The 22,964-nt window shown below is 44.6% G+C and overlaps 1 protein-coding gene across 1 annotated transcript in view; it reads right to left on the minus strand.

Annotated features, from left to right (window-relative positions):
• LOC115457352 (deleted in malignant brain tumors 1 protein-like) overlaps positions 1-22,964 on the minus strand; it is a 66,930-nt gene that overhangs the window by 41,874 nt on the left and 2,092 nt on the right. The window contains exons 2-11 of the mRNA XM_030186770.1: positions 21,347-21,439; positions 18,297-18,410; positions 9,643-9,960; positions 7,162-7,470; positions 6,251-6,559; positions 3,874-4,185; positions 2,532-2,846; positions 1,460-1,768; positions 1,314-1,373; positions 316-630 (exon numbers count right to left, since the gene is read on the minus strand). Coding sequence (XP_030042630.1) covers positions 316-630; positions 1,314-1,373; positions 1,460-1,768; positions 2,532-2,846; positions 3,874-4,185; positions 6,251-6,559; positions 7,162-7,470; positions 9,643-9,960; positions 18,297-18,410; positions 21,347-21,439 — 2,454 coding nt within the window. The remainder of the gene's footprint in view (positions 1-315; positions 631-1,313; positions 1,374-1,459; positions 1,769-2,531; positions 2,847-3,873; positions 4,186-6,250; positions 6,560-7,161; positions 7,471-9,642; positions 9,961-18,296; positions 18,411-21,346; positions 21,440-22,964) is intronic.

Here is a 22,964-nt window from a genome sequence, read left to right on the forward strand (position 1 = left end):
CCAGCGCTAGACAAATTCTTCAGCTGCTGGGGAGTGGGGACCTCTGCCAGCCAAGATATACAGGGGCGGCAGTGGGTGGGGAGCAGCAGGGAAGCGTGGCGGCAGACCAATATGTGCCTCCCCAACTTGGGCTCTGGCTTCCTCCCACCTTGAGGTCTGGCTATGCCCCTGCCAATACCGGCCAACTGTATTGAAAATGTTCTGTCTCATTTCTGTCCTCATCAGCAGAATGACTTCTGTTATAGATCTTGCCGCCTCTTTCCATGATTCCTTCTAATGTAACATGTGACACAGGGCGGATCAGGCAATGCTCACCCAAGCATATCACTCCAGCATCTTCTTTATGAAGACAGTCATTCTCTCCCCATGAATTGGTCGGACAGTCCTCCAGAGACTTCTCTCCTCCTCTGCACTGCACCTCAACCAGCCAGATTGGACCTTCTCCCTTCCCAAACTTGGCATCTCCCAGGGCAGATGCAGCAGGTCCACATCCCAGCTGTCTGCACACGACCTCTGCATCCTTCATGTCCCAGAAGTCATCACAGACAGTCCCCCAGGAGCCACCATGGCACACCTCCACTCTCCCCGAGCAGGTGCCATTTCCACCCACGAGTCGCACTCTGTTTCCTTCTAAAGGATAAGGGAGAAACGGATGGGTCATGAGGGTGAATAAGAGAGGGGGGGAGTGAGACAGAGGGACAGGGGACAGAAAGATGTGGTAAAAGTGGACCCAGCTATGGACAGAGTGTGGAGAAGGAAATATGATGAGTGGAGAAGCAGACAGAAAGGAGGTCATTTTAGAAAGTTATTCCTGCGTTGTCTGTGAAGCCACATACGTGTGTGAATGAGCTCTTATAAAAAACAAATGTATACAATGACACACTTTGGCTCAGAGGTTTGCAAGTTGGCCATGCACATGTGTTGAGTTTGGGTTGAGCCTGGGCAGTGCGTGGAAGTATATGGGTATTTTATAAATACTATAATTTACCTGTATACTAGAAAAATATAGATATGGACATCAACATCAGCTCTATGAATGTTTTAAAGGCCATTGCTTGCAATTTCCTCTCGTATTTATAAAGAATGGTAGGTGCCCAATTTTCTTCATAAAATCTTACCTAGTTTGACGCCTACCCATGGTGCCCTGTTATAAAAGAAAGGTAGAGAGAGGGAGAGAGAAAATGCAGAAAAGGAGAGCAGGAAGCGTTAAAAGAGGAGAAATGGAGATGACGGAGTGAGAGACAGAGGGAAGGAGAGGAGAAGCAGAGAACGAAAAGAGAGGGAGGAAGAAGTGATGAGACTGATTTTCTTGCCTGTAGAGTTTGGACACATTGTCAGTTCTGCTTTGGTTTGCACAGTTTTTGCTTTTTGTCCTGTTGAGATAAATCGATAGTCAGGGCTGCTGTATTTTCATGCTCAGAGTTCTGCTATTTGGTGGGTAGAAAGCTTTGTCTCTTACCTGGACAGCTAATGTGCATCTCTTCCCTCCTTTCACATGCTGCTGTATGCCAGGGCGTGGACGGGCACTGCCACAGCTCTCTGTCATGAGGTCGGCATTCAATTTGGTCCACCCAGAGGGGACCAGTCCCGGAACCATATTTATTACCAGATTCCATATAACCAGGGCCCCCACAATTCAGCTGTTTGCATATAACATCAGTAGCGTTTCTCTTATTATTACAAAGACTTCCCCAGGTGCCGTTGTAATAAACTTCCACCCGCCCAGCGCAATTGTAGTCATCACTCTGCAGTCGCAGGTCCTTGAACTCTAAGGGATATCAGAGCAAGACCGTGTTATATTAGTTATCAATAATGTAAACACAGTGACAGGAAACACAATGTCCACTCTGAGTTAGTTCAATATCTTATACCCAGCTCTCAGGTTTATTGAAACATCACACGCGATATGGTGGATACAGCTGTCTGTTAAATATTGACTTTATGATATCACTCAGGTGACCAGAAATCAAAATAGTGGCAATGTTCCTAATACAATCACAAACTAATATATGAATACCAAACCAGAACCCCAGAGCCTGAAAGAAAAGGATGTCATTGACTATGTAAATAAAAAGGAAATGAACGCCCACAAATGCCACCTTCAACGCACTTCAAGGCAGTAGCATTGTTACGTGGGGCCTGGTTTTGCTGACGGCGGTCTGCAACCCCTGTCAGCTGAAGCATTGTCCAGCGCCGGTCTCTGGCGCTACTGCATTGCCTGCCCTGCTCAATTTGACTAAAAGGAGCGTGCAGGATGTGAAAGGAGGACAGAGGAGGACAGGCAATGCGGTGGCATGGGATAACGCTTCAGTTGGCTGGGGTTGCAGACCCCGCCAGCCAAGTTATTTGCTGCAGCAGTGGGTGGGAAAGGCAGGGCGGCAGGGGGGAGTGGCAAGGTGGCAGACTAAAATGTGCCCCCCTACCTCGGGCTCTGGCCCCCTCCCACAGCGAGGACTGGCTATGCCCCTACTTCCACAGACGACAGGACATATCTGATCACCTGAATATCTTATAAACTTTGCAAAGCTGACCTGAGCATAGGACACTTGCATCCTCCTTGTGTGTGCAATCATGACGATCCCATGACCTTGGAGCACAGTCCCACAAAGCAGATTCATTTCCATCACACTGCAGCTTCCCCAGCCAGATGGGTCCTTTTCCTCTCCCGTAGAAAGCAGAGTGCATTGCCCTGACTGCGTGTCCACACTCCAGCTGCTTACACACCACGTGGGCATCTTCCAGGTCCCAGGAGTCATCACAGACGGTGCCCCAGGTTCCATTGTAATAAACCTCCACTCTCCCAGCACAGCGACCTCCGCCGTCCACCAGCCTGAGCTGTGAACTTCCTGCAGAGGCAAAAAAGATCTCAGCTTCCTTCTTTTGGGGTCATGGCTTAGGTGAGTCCTCCATATATGCATCATTATTTTGAACCTCCGGGGGGGTGGGGGGGTCACACAATTTTATTTGATCACAATCATGAGGTCACAGCAACAAGAAGATTGGGAAGCACTGATTTAAATATTTATTTAACATTCTTATTCACAGCTTCCTTCATTTTCTGTAAGAAACAAAGAAAAAAAGCAGTGAAGAAATCTTTATATACGTACCTATCTCTACTTCAGGAAGAAGGTGAAAGCTTGGCTCTTCAACCAAGGCCACACACACACACACACACACACACACACAGGCTGCATATACTGCAGCAGGACATGTTTTATCCACTCCTACCCTAGCTGAGATAATATTTAACCATCTCTCTGACCTCACGTGCAACTTTCTTCAAATCAATCACCTTACTTTCTAATTCTTCCTACTTTCTTACTCATCTATATGTTACAACATTGCCTTACCCTTCTCTACCAATTATAATGTTCTATTACGTATTGTGTTGTCATTGCAAGTAGTACCATGCCATACTTTGTTTATTCAATCCTGGTCTGTTTTAATATTGATATATTGTAGGTATTTATTTATTAATTATGATTTATTTACCGCCTTTTTGAAGGAATTCACTCAAGGCGGTGTACAGTAAGAATAGATCAAACATGAGCAATAGACAATTACAGCAGTAAAAATATTCTTATAACAATACAGATTCATATGTGATCTTTACTGATCTAAAGCCGTGCTCCAGAGCCCAGAAGCCTTAATCATCACCCTGCCCCTCCCATCATTCCTCACCCTGTACCCTCCACACTCTCAATAATAACCATCACCCTTCTCCCTCCTATCACTCCTTACCTATATACCAACAATAAGAGACACTGAGGTCTTCCTAAATCTAGAATATAAACCCCAAACAATGACTCTTCAATGTCCCATCTTTCACTCTGATGTCATCTTACTAAAATAATAAAGGAACATGATTCTCACCTGAGCACAGGACGCCGACGTCCACCAGATCCTCAGGTGGTGTCAGTTCTGTCCCAGCAAATCTACAGTTCAGTAACTGAGTCTCATTTCCGTCACACCGAGGACTCTTCAGACCCACCGGACCTTTACCTTTTCCACACACGTCAAGGACTTTTACAGGTCGTCCACAGTTTAACTGTCTGCACACGACCAGTGCGTCACTGAGATTCCACTGGGTATCCAGGACTCTCCTCCAGGAGCTCCCAATGTAAATCTCTACCCTGCCGTCACAGTGACTCTGTCCATCCACCAGTCTGAGAGATCCTTCCTGCCCTGGGAGAAGACAGAACATCTCATGGGATGAGGGATTAATGGATTTTACGCACTCAGAACACAACATTGACATTACATTGTAATGGCCATGATAGAAAGTAACAGCAAAATTACATGATACACCATCACTCACATCATGGATTCTCGAATCTCTTTTTTAAGGCACTTCTTGTCTCCTCTTTTTCATACACACTTCACATCACAGACCAGTCATTCAGGGTCTGTAACATTTTCTCCTGTTTTTCTACCCATGCAGGGGGTATCTCTGAGCTCGAGGCAGCAGCGTTTCTTTCAACGCTGGTTCCTGTGGGCTTTTCTTTACCTGAATGTTCAGAGCTGGCCCAAACCAGGATATTGGGTTTGAATATCCAAGTCATAGGTGGTGTCAGGGGCATGGGGAAAACACAGGTTCTTAGCAATCAGAGTACCATATATGCAGATTTTGTTGAAAAGGTGGCTGGTTTTACATTCCTCAATCCAACCTGCACAAGGTGGGTTTCAGATTACTTAGTTATTGGTCAACTGGTTTCAATTGGAGTGGAAAAAACACGAGAATGTCAACAAAAAATAGGACCAGAACTGATGACTGATACAGAGATGGTGTTTCTGGGGAACGATGTCAGAATCATGAAGCCACTATCAGCCACAATTGATATTCTGCAAGCTAAAAATGACTACTGTATTGGACATGCAATCCCCATGATAATAGGAATTCAGTCACAATTACAGGGATTGGTTGATGATGCCAATTGGATAAGACAATACAGCCACTAATTACAACTCTGACAAAAGGCTTCTAGGTTTGGTCCAGTATTTGAAGATGACGATTGCCACACTGCAACGATGCTTGTTCTGAAGTTCAAGGGACAAGGCAGTTGTTCACTATTATGCTATGAACCACATCTGAATCCATTGGGCCAGAGAGGGAATGTTGATTCAGCTGGGAAAACTCATACCCCAGTATTCTTCGTCCCTATACTAACTAAAGGAAGGAGATATTTTTAAAGGTCATTAGAGTACTGGGAATGTTTGCAGAGTGCCTCTAGCAGTCGCCACCTTGGATTCTCCAAATCAAAATCTTTTATAAATCTCCAGAGCCAAATATGCAAGATGGCAAGATGGCGCCTACTTATACAGACCATGGCGTTCATGGGGGTGTAGTTTGGATATAGTTGTGATGTATGAATGGGTTTTATAAAATATACAAATAAATACATAAAGCTCATGCATACATTTGTACCTTCTTTGAAGCAGGTTTACATCTGTGTGAGTGAATTTATGCCCTTCTGCTGCTGGTTCTGTTTTGTAAAGCCACAGAGGCTCCTGTGTAGCCTTTATGAAATTGACTTAAACCAGGTTCCTTTCCTCAATGTTAATATAGATTTTATTTTTTGTTACATTTGTACCCCGCGCTTTCCCACTCATGGCAGGCTCAATGCGGTGGGCAATGGAGGGTTAAGTGACTTGCCCAGAGTCCCACTAGCAACATTCCATGTAGAAGTCGGCCCTTGCAGATCACCAATGTGGCCGCGCAGGCTTCTGCTTCTGTGAGTCTGACGTCCTGCACGTACGTGCAGGACGTCAGACTCACAGAAACAGAAGCCTGCGCAGCCTTCTACATGGAATGTTGCTAGTGGAATAGCAACATTCCATGTAGAATCTCCAATAGTAGCAACATTCCATGTAGAATCTCCAATAGTAGCAACATTCCATGTAGAATCTCCAATAGTATCTATTTTATTTTTGTTACATTTGTACCCTGCGCTTTCCCACTCATGGCAGGCTCAATGCGGCTTACATGGGGCAATGGAGGGTTAAGTGACTTGCCCAGAGTCACAAGGAGCTGCCTGTGCCTGAAGTGGGAATCAAACTCAGTTCCTCAGTTCCCCAGGACCAAAGTCCACCACCCTAACCACTAGACCACTCCTCCACTCGGTTATAAAATCCCCCCTCCGCCCCATTAGTAAAAGGATAGATTCTTCACCAGGTCTAGAAGTTACATACAGGATTGATACGTCTGTTAGATATTCAAAGCTGTATCTTCATTATATAATTCTCTACTTACCTGAACAATATACATTGGCCACATCCTTTGTAAAACAGTCACTGCCCAGGACAGAGGAAGGACATTCACTCAGGTTAGATTCAGTCCCATTGCAGTGAAAGCTCTCCTTCCATAACAGACCAGCCCCAGTGCCATACGGCTCTCCTCCAGGCACTTCTACAACATTCCCACAGTCCAGCTGCCGACACAGCACAGCGGCATCTCGTAGATCCCAGTGGAAGCCGCAGAGTGTCTGCCAGGTGTCCTCATGCTGGTACTGAACTCTCCCAGAACATCTGCTGCTCCCATTCTCCAGCCTGTACTGGTATCCTGTGCCCCAAGGGAGAAGGTGAGAATGTCTTACATATATGACCAGCTGTGCTTTACATACACTGTACACTGGATATAACCATTATTGATGAATTACTATAAGTATTCCTGCACATGTGAAGGAAGACACCAGATGTTATATTGATGGTCTGATTAACTGAAGGTCCTGGAATTTATAACAATAAACAGATAAAGGTAATATAGACATTGTTAGGGACTGGGGTAATTAAAAATAGGTCACCTAGATTGTCAAATAGGTATCTTATCCCCGGACAGCCCTACACAGGTGATTTAACTAGGCAGTGGTCTCTCTGGCCAGGTTAGATTACTTGAATATCGACCCCTTTGGGTAATTATTGTTAGCAGTGTTCCTGTCTCCTGCCTGTCTGCTGCTGGCCTGAGTTAGTTCAAGTGGTTTCTGATGGAGCTGTGGAATTTTCTTATAACAGCGATTACGTTCACATAATGATTTTGGAACTGGAACTCTCTCTGAGTACAGCTGTTACATTCATACATTTTTCAAGTCTTGCATATAGAACAAAACACAGAAGTTTTACAGCAGGTCTAGGAGTTATGACTTAATTTTTTTTTTTAGTTCTCACTTGAGCAGATGACACTGACGTCCTGGGAGTGTTGGCAAGTCTCTGCTGCTGTCCTGAGACAGTAAAAGATGTGGGATTCATTCCCAGTGCAATTAAACTTTTCACTCAGAATGTCCCCAATGCCTTCTCCGAAGTATGCCCCCCCCGGGACTGAGAGCGCTGTCCCACAGTTCAGTTCCTTACAGACTACATTGGCTGCCACCAGATCAAAGTTGGACTCACAGACAGTGACCCAGGAATTCCCAGTCTTCATCTCAAACCTTCCTGAACAGGCAGAATATCCTCCTACCAGGTGGGACTCAATGTTCCCTAAAAGAGAAAGGGAGACAGTCAGAGCTCACTGATCTCTCATGTTCAAATGCACTCACATCCCAGGTGGGAGGTCAGGGAGTAGGACTCATGTGAAGATCCACAGTATTTAAACCAAAATGCTGGTATTTGGGGTAGGATTTTATTTACTTACAAAGAGGGACATTTTTAAAGCCATTCAGCTCTTTAAATAATGATCTATGGAAGTAAAAGGGAATTTTGAAAACTGCCCATCCTGTGTGTGGTTAAAGAGAAGCGCATTGTACCATGAGATGTGCCCTTTTTACCTGTAATTAAAATAAACACCAAGACATCAGCAGCTAAGAAAGCAAATAGAATGTTAGGTATTATTAGGAAAGGAATGGAAAACAAAAATGAGGACATTATAATGTCTTTGTGTTACTCCATGGTGCGACCACACCTCGAAAATTGTGTGCAATTCTGGTCACCGCATCTGAAAAAACATAGTGGAATTAGAAAAGGTACAGAGAAGGGCGAAGAAAATGATAAAGGGGATGGGACGACTTTCCTATGAGGAAAGTCTGAAATGGTTTGTGCTCTTCAGCTTGGAGAGAAGACGTCTGAGGGGAGATATGATAGAGGTCTATAAAACACTGATAGGAGTGGATCAGGTAGATTTGAATCGCTTGTTTACTCTTTCCAAAAATAGTAGGACTAGAGAACATGCAATGAAGCTACAAAGTAGCAAATTTAAAACAAAATCAGAGAAAATATTTCTTCCCTCAATGTATAACTAAACTCTGGAATTCGTTGCCAGAGAATGTGGTAAAACAGTTAGCTTAGCGGGGTTTATGTTTAACTCTTTTTTTTATTGATGTAAATTCAATACAACAGGCAGTAAACTGCAATGAAACACGTATACATGAACACATCCTGCTCTCCGTTCTCAACAATAAACATTTTCTTTTATCCCCCCCCCATCCCATCTCTAACCACCCACCCACCCTGCCCTCTCCTTTCCTTATCTTATTCAAACATTATGTTGCAATCTAAATAACATGTATATATATCTGGCCAAATATCATTTGGCTTAGCGGGGTTTAAAAAAGGTTTGGATAGCTTCCTAAAAGGAAAGTCCTTAAGCCATTATTAAAATAGACTTGGGGGAAAATCCACTGCTTGTTTCTAGGATAAGCAGCATAAAATGTATTGAACTTTTTTGGGATCTTGCCAGGTATTTGTGACCTGGATTGGCCACTGTTGGAAACAGGACATTGGGCTTGATGGACCTTTGGTCTGTTCCTGTGTGGCAATACTTATGTACTTATGCACTTGGGATTCTAAATGCAATCTTGCTACTCTTTGGGGTTCTACATGGAATGTTGCCACATTTTGAAATTCTGCATGGAATCTTGTTATTCTTTAGAATTCTAGAATCTTGCAACTCTTTGGGGTTCTACATGGAATGTTGCTATTCTTCAAGTTTTTGCCAGGTATTTGTGACCTGGATTTGGCCACTGTTGGAAACAGGATGCTGGACTTGATGGACCTTCAGTCTGTCCCAGTATGACAACACTTATGTACTTATCTACATATCTTGGGCTGGTTGTGTTTTCAGTGTTTCTAATCTATTTCCCCGGTGCAAACCTCCTTCCTCCCAACCCTCTTGTATGTGTGCATTGCACTCTCACACACATCCTTGGTTTTGAGAGTCCCCTTCTGGGTGAATCCACTGAGAAACATAAGAACATAAGCACCGCCATACTGGGAAAAGACCAAGGGTCCATCAAGCCCAGCATCCTGTCTCTGTAATCAATGATCTCTGGTACCAGCAGCTCAATGATTCATAGAAGCACGCTTTCCCCTGCCTTCTCTTGTGAGTCACAATCAGGTTTGTCTCTAAGGTTTGCAGAAGAGGAAATGGGCTTCTGAGCAGTTTGGTTGTTCAAAAGTATCATGTTTCCAAAGCTATTAGTTTCAGAGGCAACTTTGATTGGCGCCATCTTATTAAAGTGATGGATGTCACTGGGTCTTTTCTTTCTTCCTGGGGGTGTGAATATATATCTCAAAGTCCTGACTTATAAAAATATCTGTTTTGTAGTGTCAGAGCTGTACAGCCTCCACCATAGGGAAAATTAGCTTCAGCAGTTAATATTTTATACCATCTGATCTCCCGTGTAGGAGGAATAACATGAACTCTTGGTTTCTTACCTGAACAGATCACTCCAGCATCTTCTAAATGGTAACAGTTATGTTTCTCCCATCCGTTATGTCCACAATCCCATAGAACTGACTCAGAACCAGCACATTTAACATCATCCAGCCAAATTGGTCCTGAACCTTCTCCAAAAGAGGCCAATGTAGGAGCTTCAAGAGCAGATCCACATCCCAACTGTTTACAGACCACTGCAGCATCTTGCATATCCCAGTCATCACTACACACTGTCCCCCACCGACCACTGTATTTAACCTCCACTCTCCCAGCACAGGGACTTGGCCCTTGGACCAGCTTCAGCTCCTGAGCACCTCCTGGAGAGAGAGAGAGAAAGAAAGAAAGAAAGAAAGAAAGAGAGAAGAGCACAGTTAGAGGGCAAAGACATGAGAGACACCCCCTGGGGGGAATCACACATTGTACCATAGTCATCATGATGTATTATCTCTACTTTCCCAGCCCATAACCCCAGCCCCATCTTTAGGCTGATCAGTAAAGAAACTTTTATTTAGGAAGACATGAGCTTCTAAATCCTTAAATTAGGTACCTACATCTTTTGAGAACCAGCTTCTCTGGGCAAGATATTCAAAACAAACTGAAGACCTACATTTTGGGCCCCTTTTACTTAAGGCACATAGAGGGGCATAATCGAACGGTGCCGGCGAAATCGATGGCTGGCCATCTTTGGGGTCAACTCAGTGAGTGGGTGGAGCAAAGCGTATTTTCAAAATACACTTGGCGACGGCCAAATCGCTCGCTGGGTTTAGAGCAAGATCGTCGCAGGATCGCCGGGTTTATATGAGATGGCCGGCTTCGTTTTTCAGCCATAATGGAAACCAGAGCTGGCCATCTCAAACCCGGCGAAATGCAAGGCATTTGGCCATGGGAGGAGCCAGCATTTGTAGTGCACTGGCCCCCCCCCCCTGACATGTCAGGACACCAACCGGGCACCCTAGGGGGCACTTAAAAAATTAAAAAACCCCCCACAAAATAGCTTCCAGGTGCATAGCACCCTTACATTGGGGTGCTGAGCCCCCCCCAAAATCCCCCCCAAAACCCACTAACCCAACTCTACACCATTACCATAGCCCTAAGGGGGGCACCTACATGTGGGTACAGTGGGTTTGGGGGTTTTTTGGAGGCCTCTACATTAACCACCACAAGGGTAACAGGTAGGGGGGAGGGGCCTGGGTCCACCTGCTTGAAGTGCACTACACCCACTACAAACTGCTCCAGGGACCTGCATACAGCTGTCAAGGAGCTGGGTTTGACATTTCAGGTTGGCATACAGGCTGGCAAAAAAAGTTTTATTTGTGTGTGTGTGTGTGTGGGAGGGGGTTGGTGACCACTGGGGGAGTAAGGGAAGGTGAACCCCGCTTCCCTCCGGTGGTCATCTGGTCAGTTGGGACAGTTTTTCCAGACTTGGTCCTTAAAATAAATGGACCAAGTCCGGCCGGTGAAATGCTCGTTCGAGCCGGCCTCTTTTTTTCCATTATAAGGCAAAGCCAGCCATCTCGTACTCACACCCTCGCCCCGCCTCTCATCCGGCCTTCACTACCCTACCAACACGCCCCCTTGAAGGTTGGCTGGCGCCGCGACGAAACAGCAGTTGGGGCCGGCCAAAATCGGCTTTCGATAATACCAATTTGGCCAGGATCAGGAGATCGCCGGCCATCTCCCAATTTGTGTCGGAAGATGGCCGGCGATCACTTTCGAAAATAAGCCTGATAGGTACCTATCCATATACAAAAAGTGTCAAATTAGAACTCCTGCCTGGCTACCGCATGCCCCGGCCAGTAATTCTAATTTTTATGTGCATCTGATACATGTGGCAGAAAAGATTTGGTATTTTCTACCACGTGGCACTAACTGGAAGGTAATCAGAAATGTATGTGCGTGATGATTACCACCTGGTTAACACGTGAGACCCTACCACTAAGTCAATGAGTGGTGGTAAGGTCTCAGGCCCAAACTGGAGATGTGTCAATTTTTATTTTGCCGCATGTCCATTTTTGGCCAAAAAAATAGCTCTTTTTGGCAGGCGCACTGAAAAATAATCCGGCACGCATGCAATCCATGTGCCTATGCCAGTGCAGGCCATATTTTGATGAGCCTTTAGTAAAAGGAGCCCTCAGAATCCTAATTTAGGTTCATAAATTTGTCCCCTATTTTCAGCCAAACTTGGGAACCTAAGCACCTAAAACTCAGCCCATGGTGGACCTCCACAGGCTGAATCTAATCCAGACATTCAATATCTGGGCAGTAATACTGAATACATGGATCAGTCACTGACCGAAATTTATGCAGGTGCCAGTCAAGCTTGCTGTAGTGAAACGTGAAAGTCTACTATTAGCGATATTGCACACCACTGGTCAATATTTAGATGCCAGCATCCACATTGCTAAGTGGAGTGGAGGAGTGGCCTAGTGGCTAGAGCACTCATCTTGACATCCAGAGGTGGTCGATTCACACAACACTGCTGCTCCTTGTGATCTTGGTCAAGTCACTTAACCCTCCATTGCCTCAGGTACAAACTTAGATTGTGAGCCCTCCTGGGACAGAGAAATATCCAGTGTACCTAGTAGAGTGGAGGAGTAGCCTAGTGGTTAGTGCAGTGGAACATCGAACGTTGCTACTATTTGAGATTCTAGATGGAATGTTGCTATTATTGGTGATTCTACACGGAATGTTGCTAGTGGAGAATTGGCCTTGTGGTTAGAGCACCGGTCTTGCAATCCAGAGGTGGGCGGTTCAAATCCCACTGCTGCTCCTTGTGATCTTGAGCAAGTCACTTAACCCTCCATTGCCTCAGGTACAAACTTAGATTGTGAGCCTTCCTGGGACAGAGAAATATCCAGAGTACCTGAATGTAACTCACCTTGAGCTACTACTGAAAAAGGTGTGAGCAAAATCTAAATAAATAATAAATAAAATAGCTATATGGGCAAAGATAGCACTGGATATGACTGGTGCCTGTATAAATGCTCCTCCTCCCCAACTACAACCCCTACACCACCCCAGCATAAACCACACTATGCCACACGGAGTGGGATTTAAGGGGGGCAGGAGTCTCTGCTGCCCACTGAAACCACATTAAATAGTGGTTGAAAATCTACTTACGTTTGGGAGCGTAAAAGCCATTCCCCAGATTCCATAAACATGTGTAAGTGCTATGAAAAGCTTAGAGCAGAATTTTGTGCGCACATTTTACCAAATAAGGGCATTTCTGCATGCAAATGGATTTAAGAAGCAATAACTGCCAATTGCAGCTAATTATCACTAGGCTTATATTTGGTAAAATGCGATTTGAAAGCGCAAAACCCCTCTGCGAAAAACTACACTGGCTCCCAATCAAAGAACGCATCTGTCACGCTCCTCACCTCCTTGGTGACGGAGCGTTCCTCCCACGAAGTGGAGCGCCGGCCATGTTGGCAGAGCTGCTGCTCTGATCCTCTTGCCCCCGCGAAGTGCAGCACCGGCCATCTTGGCAGAGCCGGCGCTCCGGAAGTCGCTCTGATCCTCTCATCCCCCACGAAATGGAGCGCTGGCCATCTTGGCGCAGCCGGCGCTCTGGAAGCCGCCCCAATCCTCTCTTTCTGGGTGCAGGATTCGCGTCGGGAGCTGTTTAAAAAGGCATACCCTACCGATCCAACTTAAATGCCTAATCTCTGCAACACAACCAAACTAAAGCACGCACTTAGGCGCTATCTGTTACACCTGCCTCTTGCATGGTGCAAGTGTTTGTGCCTAAACGTTGGCTCCCAAATGCCACTGTCCTAGTGACCTTCAGAGCAGCCATATCAGCAAGATAATCTGAAATGTACATTGGACAAAAATGGCATAAATTGGTACCTTCATTTAGGCAAGCCGATGCCGCGCGATGGGTGCCAATTGTGGAATGGCCTCTGTGGACCAAGACTGCCTTATAAAATACTAACATTAAATCATTAAGTTTAGACACAGCCATTTCTGCCATGTTGATGGTAAATGGGCAGCTTATATGTGCCGGGTGACACACGAAAGTGATAGTATTCTCTCTTGAAGACATGCCCATGGCTTGGCAATGCTCCGCCCCCAGCCGTTATGCACTACCTTAAAGAATAGCGCCTAGTGCATATTCACGCATAGCTACCAATTACTGGCACCTATGACATGCAAAAGTGGCGAATACGTCTAGACCCCAAGTTATAGAATCATCTAAAAACTAACCTGTTTAAAAAGGTATACCCCACAGATCCAACTTAAATGCCTAATCTCTGCAACACAACCAAAACAAAGCACGTAATGGATATAACACAACTCTTCCATTCCCCGATTCCCTAATGTGGCTGTGCCACATGAACTTGATCTTACCACAACATTACCCTGTATTTGTTCACACCGGAGCCTGCAAAGGCCTCTCAGGTACTATGTAAGCCAAATTGAGCCTACAAATAGGTGGGGAAATGTGGGATACAAATGTAACAACCATAACACAGTGGGTATATACACAAATTGTGAAATAGTGAATTAATAACGGAGGGGGAGAGGACCTCAGACCGATGACACCTTTTAATCAATTGTGATAAAGTCACCTCCAGGATAGTTGGGTTAAGGCAGTTTCAGTCTGAAATACAAGTCCCAGAAGGCATTGCAGGCAAGGAGCCAGAGGGGGGGATGAAGAACCCGGACTGGACTCCTAGCTGCAATCAGGGAAGACATGGGTGTAAGCTGGCAGGTTGTGTAGAGTGGCTGCCACTAGGTGGAAAGAGAGTTAGGAAACCCTGTGTGCAGGAGCTTATCATTGGTCTCATAAGTCTAATGCTACTACTACTACTACTTAACATTTCTAGAGCGCTACAAGGGTTACGCAGCGCTGTACAAATTAACAAATAAGGACAGTCCCTGCTCAGAAGAGCTTACAATCTAAAGGACGAAATGTCAAGTTGGGGTAGTTTAGATTTCCTGAGAAAAGGTGTAGTGATTAGGTGCCGAAGGCGACATTGAAGAGGTGGGCTTTGAGCAATGATTTGAAGATGGGTAGGGAGGGGGCCCGGCGTATGGGCTCAGGGAGTTTGTTCCAAGCATGGGGCAAAGCGAGGCAGAAAGGGCGAAGCCTAGAGTTGGCGGTGGTGGAGAAGGGTACTGAAAGGAGGGATTTGTCAAGAGAGCGGAGGTTACGGGTGGGGACATAAGGGGAGATGAGAGTAGAGAGATAAGGAGGGGCTGCAGATCGAGTGCATTTGTAGGTGAGTAGGAGAAGCTTGAACTGTATGCGGTATCTGATCGGAAGCCAGTGAAGTGACTTGAGGAGAGGGGTAGTATGAGTATATCGGTTGAGGCGGAAGATAAGACATGCGGCCGAGTTCTGGATGGACTGAAGGGGGGATAGATGGCTAAGAGGGAGGCCGGTGAGGAGTAGGTTGCAGTAGTCAAGGCGAGAGGTAATGAGAGAGTGGATGAGAGTTCGAGTGGTGTGCTCGGAGAGGAGGGGGCGAATTTTGCTAATGTTATAGAGGAAGAAGCGACAGGTCTTGGCTATCTGCTGGATATGCGCAGAGAAGGAGAGGGAGGAGTCGAAGATGACACCAAGGTTGCGGGCAGATGAGACAGGGACTATGAGGGTGTTATCAATTGAGATAGAGAGTGAAGGGAGAGGAGAAGTGGGTTTGGGTGGGAACACAATAAGTTCCGTCTTGGCCATGTTTAGTTTCAGGTGACGGTTGGACATCCAGGCAGCAATGTCGGATAGGCAGGCCAGTACTTTGGCCTGGGTTTCCGCAGTGATTTCTGGTGCTCAACTCAGCTGGTATGGGTGTGGGGAAGCTAATGGAAGGAGAATAATTGGTGGTGGTAGCTGAAGCCAGGGATTGATTAGGCAGGTGGGAAGGAGTCCCAGCAGTGGAGTTCAGTTCAGGAGAGAGTAGCTGAAGGAGAGAAGCAGTTGCAGGCTGAAAACCCTTGGGCAAGGAGGTCCTTAAAGTACAGAAGCAGGCTGAGATTCATTGGGTGAGAGGAAGTCCCAAAAGTATTGAATTCACTGTGAAGCTGATGCAGGGAAAAACCCTTGGGGTAGAAGGAGTCCCTAAAATATTGAACTCTCCTGAAGGTAAAGAGGATAGAAGGTAGAAAATGCTGCTTGGTGACTGAACTGTGATGATGAACTGAAAGAACTGTTTGTCTTGGGAATTGAATTACTGTTTATTGTGCACTGGATAAAGAGCCCAGTCTGGAGCCTGTAAGCCTGTATTGAATCCTGGTATGTGCTATGCTGCTGTTGGAACTGTGTATTAGAAACCTGCATGGAATAAAAGTCCTTAAGATTGAAGTTACTGGTGGACATCTATTTTTTCATTGTGCCGGGAGCCTTTGGCTGGAGGAGATTGTTCTATTCTTGGCTGCACAAGAGAGAGGTACGGGGTTACACAATGAGATTATATCAGTCTGGTCACAAACGTATAATCACTGGTCCTCTACCAACCTCCTCCCTGAGTATTTATTGTGCGCTTCTAATATTTATCAGTGCTAAACATCACAACCATAATAAATATTAATAACCACAGCTACTTAGCTTATTACTGCTCAAACAAGGGGCTCCCCAACGGTCCCGTTTCGCCACCTGGGGCTTCGTCAGGGGAAGAGCACCCTGCAACGCCAAACTGTGGTGAACACCCAGCCAGCCATTAAAGCTGTTGTTATCATTTATAATCCAGCGGAGTGACTCCCATTAGTTTTTGTTACTGGTGTACAAATGTAACAAATAAATAAATAATTACACCAACTGGCATTTGTGCGTGTACATGCCGCTAGTCATTATCCTATAACGTCTGTGCGTTATATCCGGTGCATGCAATGGTAAGGTAGGAGTGGCAGTGGGAGGGGCATTGGTGGGATGGGCTGTGCCTTGGATTAGCCCTGCAATCTCTATAGAACAGTAGCATTGCTGTTCCTGACCAGAATCAGTCAGACGCTCCCGTTTGCACCTGCCCTAGACCGGGCATAAGTGTTCTCGCCTAAAGTTATCATGTCGCAGTGCACAATTTTGCTACATGCAACATTAGGACAACAATTGGCTTTATCCCAATTGATCTTAGCATTCACCTCAGGACCTCCCTTAAGTTCCTGGCTCACCCTCATGCAGGACCTTAAAATGAGGTGCAAACCTTGAGCTGTATTTGTGCTGTAGGAACCTATTCAATGCCTTTAGTTTGGGAGAAATTCTAGGAGTCTCTACTGCCACCAGCCAGCGGTGACACTGTTACATTTCACATTATCTGGAGGGGTTTTATGATGACATCAGGCAAAGCAAAGTACAGCCAACTGCACACCAGAGCCTGTAATACTAAAGCAGAAATGGCCTTGTAGTATCTCAAATACTACAGCACTCAAAGATCTAAAAACTTGTCTCTATCTGGAAGAAACTAGCTGAAGCCAGTGGTAAAGTCCAAAATCCTAAATTTTGCACCACCAACAGGATCCGGGTTACGGATTATTAAGAAACTTCAAACTGCCCAAAATACCGCAGCCAGACTTATATATTTGGAAGGACAAAATACGAAAGTGCAAAACCCCTAAGAGAGAAACTACATTGGCTTCCACTTAAAGAATGGATCACGTTCAAAATGTGCACGATTGTTCACAAAATAATTCACGGAGAAGCCCCATCTTACATGCTTGACCTCGTGGACCTCCCACCCAGAAATGCCAAAAGATCGGCCCGTACTTACCTTAATCTACATTTCCCCAGTTGCAAAGGAGTAAAATACAAACTAACACATGCGTCCAGCTTTTCTTACAAAAGCACGCAAATGTGGAATGCTCTCTCAAACCACTTGAAAGCTATTAACGAAATAACAAACTTTCCCAAATCGTTGAAAACCTATCTATTCACCAAAGCTTATCACGAGAATCCATAACTGACTACAAATCATCAACACCCCTCCCTCACTTAGACCGTCTTCTTTCTGTAACTGCTTGAGTAGATTGAATGCTAGCCTTGCTATTACTATATCTTTGTACCACCAAATGTATTTCTGTTCCCTGAAATGGTGATGCCATTACAGGAATTTGTAAGCCACACTGAGCCTGCAAATAGGTGGGAAAATGTGGGATACAAGTGCAATAAATAAATAAATAAATAAATAAATAAATAAATAACCACCTCTATATTTAGGTCCTCAGGCATCCCCTGACATCCAACCCAGAACTACTTAGACCTGGAAATATTGGACATAGTACCATCGGCCAAAAAGAATGAATGAAAATGACACCTCAGCATCTGCAAGGATTTCGATCAAGATATCACCAGCACGAGTGTGAAATAAAAACCCTTTCTCCACAACAGCAAAGATGTTAAATAAGAGGGCAGATAACAATGATTCCTGGTAGCGAAGCTGATTCATCCACTCCTATTTCCAACTTCTGTGCTCTGCCGAGCATCTATGTCTGTGATATGTCCAGTGTGCACTGGTGGATCAGCAAAATATTACAGTCAAGGGTATCCAAGCCATAAATGTTCAGTCCTCTTAGCTGCTCTTTAATTCTCTTTATAGCAACTCATTTCCTTAATATATCACAGTCCCCACTTTTAAAGTGAAGGAATTTCCCTTAAAGTCCTCCCTCCAGTGATTATTCCACATTTGATGGTCTTATCATTATTACCAACTGGACTCACCATTGTCATTTCTTGTACCAGGTGTTGTGCTCTGAGGTAGCTCATTCTCTGGTTGTTTCCTAGACCCACTGCTCCCTGTGAGATCTTCTAGCAGAGCCGAGGTATTATCCGAAGCTACGATAGAAGTAAATCAGTCAGGAACTAATAGTTGCATAAAGTACCTGAAATCCATGAGATAACATTATTCTCCAGGGCTGTAAGGGATTATCAGTGATATTCCTGTACAGGGCAGCTGGAGAGATTAAATAGGTACCACATGGAAGACAGATTTGGAAGTTGAAGACACAAATGTAAATTTGAGCTTTTATCTGTTTATTGATAAGAGTTAACATGCTTATTTGTCACAACCTGTCATTTGAAAATTACATAAAATACAATAGAATACAATAACATTAGAAATATGATATAAATGAAAGATAATATTAAATATAAATAACATTAAGTGACGAATTGACTTCATCAGGAGAGGGCTGAGTACACCAATCTATTTCATTTCTTCAGATCACGCTGAGCAGATGACACTGTATTTTTTTGATGGCTCTCAAGCTCACTTTCGAAAGAGAAGGACGCCCATCTTTCGACAAAAATCAGAAGATGGATGTCCTTCTCACAGAAACGTCCAAATCGGTATAATTGAAAGCCGATTTTGGACGTCCCCAACTGCAATCTGTCGCAGGGACGGCCAAAGTTCAAGGGGACATGTCAGAGGCGTAGCGAAGGCGGGACTTGGTTGTACCTAACACTTGGACGTCCTTCATCCATAATTGAAAAAAACAAGGACATCCTTGACGAACACTTGGGCGTTTTCACCTGGTCGTGTTTTTCTTACGACTAAGGCACAAAAAGGTGCCCAAAATGACCAGATGACCACTGGAGGGAATCAGGGATGATCTCCCATTACTCCCCTATTGGTCACAAACCCCCTCCCACCCTAAAAAAACATCTTTAAAAATATTGATTGCCAGCCTCAGATGTCATACTCAGGTCCATGACAGCAGTATGCAGGTCCCTGGAGCAGTTTTCAGGCAGGCGGACCCAGCCTCTCCCCCCCCCCCCACCTATTACGTTTGTGGAGGAAACCGCAAGCTCTCCAAAACCCACCAGAAACCCACTGTACCCACATGTACAGTGCCCCCCTTCACCCATAAGGGCTATGGTAGTGGTGTACAGTTGTGGGTAAGGGGCTTTGGGGGCTCAACACACAAGGTAAGGGAGCTATGTACCTGGGGGCAATTTATGAAGTCAACTGCAGTGCCCCCTAGGGTGCCTGGTTGGTGTCCTGGCATGTCAAGGGGACCAGTGCACTAGAAATGCTGGCTCCTCCCATGACCAAATAGCTTGGATTTGGTCATTTCTGAGATGGACGTTTCTGATTTTTGGAGATTTTCAAAACCAAAGACAACCATGTCTAGGGACGTCCAAATCTAGGGATGACCAAATTTAAGGATTTGGATGTCCCTGACGGTATTTTTGAAACGAAAGATGGACGTCCATTTTGTTTCGAAAATACAGGTTTCCCCGCCCCTGAATCAGGATGTTTTGCAAGGATGTCAAAATCAAAACTTGGACGTCCCTTTCGAAAACGCCCCTCTCTGTCTTGGAAGGATTTTTCTGTTGCTCTTAGAAGTGTGAAAGGCAGTAGATGAGATTCAGGCATCTCTTAACATCTTTCTTAGTTCATAAATTTCTCTCTGCCTCTTAAACTTGTATCTGAGCTGTTGGTATGTTATTCTGTTGAACTTCTTTTGGGATTCTTGGAAATTATGTGTTACTGTGCTATTTCTGTGGCTTTTACTGACCTTTAAAATGATTGATTATTGTATCTAAGCTGTTCACTAATGCTGGTAGTGATTTACAATTTGTAAAGAAATGTCTGTTGCAGGCTGGATTAATAAAATGATTTCTTGCTCGTGCCATCATTGGCAAGAAATAACTGAGAGGCTAAATGCCCAGTTTTCTTTTCTGAAAACACCAGGAGGATTTTATCCCCTCAGGAAGGTTCAGGATGTTCCTCACATCATCCATAACTAGTAATCCCTAGCAGAGACAGGTCTGATGTCTGAATCAGTGAGAGCCTCCCCTCCGTCCGATCCACCCCATTAAATTTTTCTGCCCTGCATAAAGGACCAGAACCAGTCGGACTGTGTCTCTGATATATCTGACCCCTTAGAGAAAAATTACATTGGCTCCCACTAAAAGATTGAATTGCATTCTAAATTTGCACCAAAGTTCATAAAATTATATATGGAGATGTCCCATCTTACATGTCAGACCTAATAGACTTAACAGAGAGAAACAAAAGGACTTAAATACAAATCTATACATATATCTAGCTTCTCATACATCTGCACACAACTATGGAATGAATTACCGATCACCATAAGAACAACACACGACTTGACAACCTTCCGAAAATTACTGAAGACTTACTTGTTCAAAGACGTACAAAAAGGATCCCCCATAACGAACTGACTCCTAAACGACACCAGATACAACTATTATGGAACTCTTCCAATTTGTTTATTTTTATGACATCCTCATTACTGAATATTATATCTTGTCCTGATATCATTATGTTATGTTTTATCTATTTATCTACTCCTATCCCTACATGATATTCTTATGAACCTTATTTGTAGCAATTCTGAAATTCTTATTCCGTTAATATGATTGCCATGATATTCTTACGCACCTTATCTGTATCTATACTCTGAAATTCTTATTCCGTTAATATGAGTGTCATTGTAACATACTGTAAGCCACATTGAGCCTGCAAATAGGTGGGAAAATGTGGGATACAAATGCAACAAATAATAATAATAATAATATCCAGTGTACACTGATGAGTTAGCAAAATATTCTGGTCAAGGGTATCAAAGTTATAGATGTTTGATCCCTCATTATATCACACTTTTTAAATATATAATATTCAACTGCAGTAATTCCCCTTAATGCCCTCCTTCCAGTGATTGCCTCATATTTGATGGCATTTTATCGTTATTGCCAAGTGGCCCCACCACTGTCATCTCTTGCATTCTGAGGTAACTCACCCTCTGATTGATCCCCAGACCCGCTGCTCCACGAAGTTTCATCGTCTTCATAGTCATCGATATATTCTGGCAGAGCCGAGGTATTATCTGAACCTACGACAGGAGCAAATCAGTCAGGACTGACAACAGAAAGCACCTGAAATCTATGAGGTGACATTATTCCCTGGGGCTGACACCGAGCACAGCACCGTATGACAAATCACTGATATTTCTATACAGGGTAGCTGGAACGATTTTTTTTTTTTTTTTTTTTGTTACATTTGCACCCCGCACTATCCCACTCATGGCAGGCTCAATGCGGCTTACATGGGGCAATGGAGGGTTAAGTGACTTGCCCAGAGTCACAAGGAGCTGCCTGTGCCGGGAATCGAACTCAGATCCTTAGTTCCCCAGGACCAAAGTCCACCACCCTAACCACTAGGCCACTCCTCCACTGTTGCTACTATTTGAGATTCTACATGGAATGTTGCTATTCCACTAGCGAAGTCAGCCCTTGCAGATCACCAATATGGCCGCGCAGGCTTCTGCTTCTGTGAGTCTGACGTCCTGCACATATGTGCAGGACGTCAGACTCACAGAAACAGAAGCCTGCACAGCCTTCTACATGGAATGTTGCTAGTGAAATAGCAACATTCCATGTAGAATCTCCAATAGTAGCAACATTCCATGTAGAATCTCCAATAGTATCTATTTTATTTTTGTTACATTTGTACCCTGCGCTTTCCCACTCATGGCAGGCTCAATGCGGCTTTCATGGGGCAATGGAGGGTTAAGTGACTTGCCCAGAGTCACAAGGAGCTGCCTGTGCCGGGAATCGAACTCAGATCCTTAGTTCCCCAGGACCAAAGTCCACCACCCTAACCACTAGGCCACTCCTCCACTGTTGCTACTATTTGAGATTCTACATGGAATGTTGCTATTCCACTAGCGAAGTCAGCCCTTGCAGATCACCAATATGGCCGCGCAGGCTTCTGCTTCTGTGAGTCTGACGTCCTGCACATATGTGCAGGACGTCAGACTCACAGAAACAGAAGCCTGCACAGCCTTCTACATGGAATGTTGCTAGTGAAATAGCAACATTCCATGTAGAATCTCCAATAGTAGCAACATTCCATGTAGAATCTCCAATAGTATCTATTTTATTTTTGTTACATTTGTACCCTGCGCTTTCCCACTCATGGCAGGCTCAATGCGGCTTTCATGGGGCAATGGAGGGTTAAGTGACTTGCCCAGAGTCACAAGGAGCTGCCTGTGCCTGAAGTGGGAATCGAACTCAGTTCCCCAGGACCAAAGTCCACCACCCTAACCACTAGGCCACTCCTCCACTCCAACAAACCCCGCATGGAAGGCAAATTAGGATGGATTCTGGGGTATTAGAAGCTGGAGCTTTTATCCATATGTTTACGCTTATTAAAATTTGTTACACTGCCAAATCTGAACAAATAAGTGAGGGCGGTTTACATAAAAGCTAAAAAAAAAAGAAAAGAAAAAGGAATTCCATTAAGATAGGAAAGACAATACACAATCAACAGCAACCTAAACTAAAATGAATAGTAAACATACAGACAACCCCTAGCACAGAAACACATCACTGATAACCTACACTAAGAGCAATAGC

This window comes from Microcaecilia unicolor, chromosome 14 (assembly GCF_901765095.1).
Source record: "Microcaecilia unicolor chromosome 14, aMicUni1.1, whole genome shotgun sequence".
Taxonomy (NCBI): Eukaryota; Metazoa; Chordata; class Amphibia; order Gymnophiona; family Siphonopidae; genus Microcaecilia; species Microcaecilia unicolor.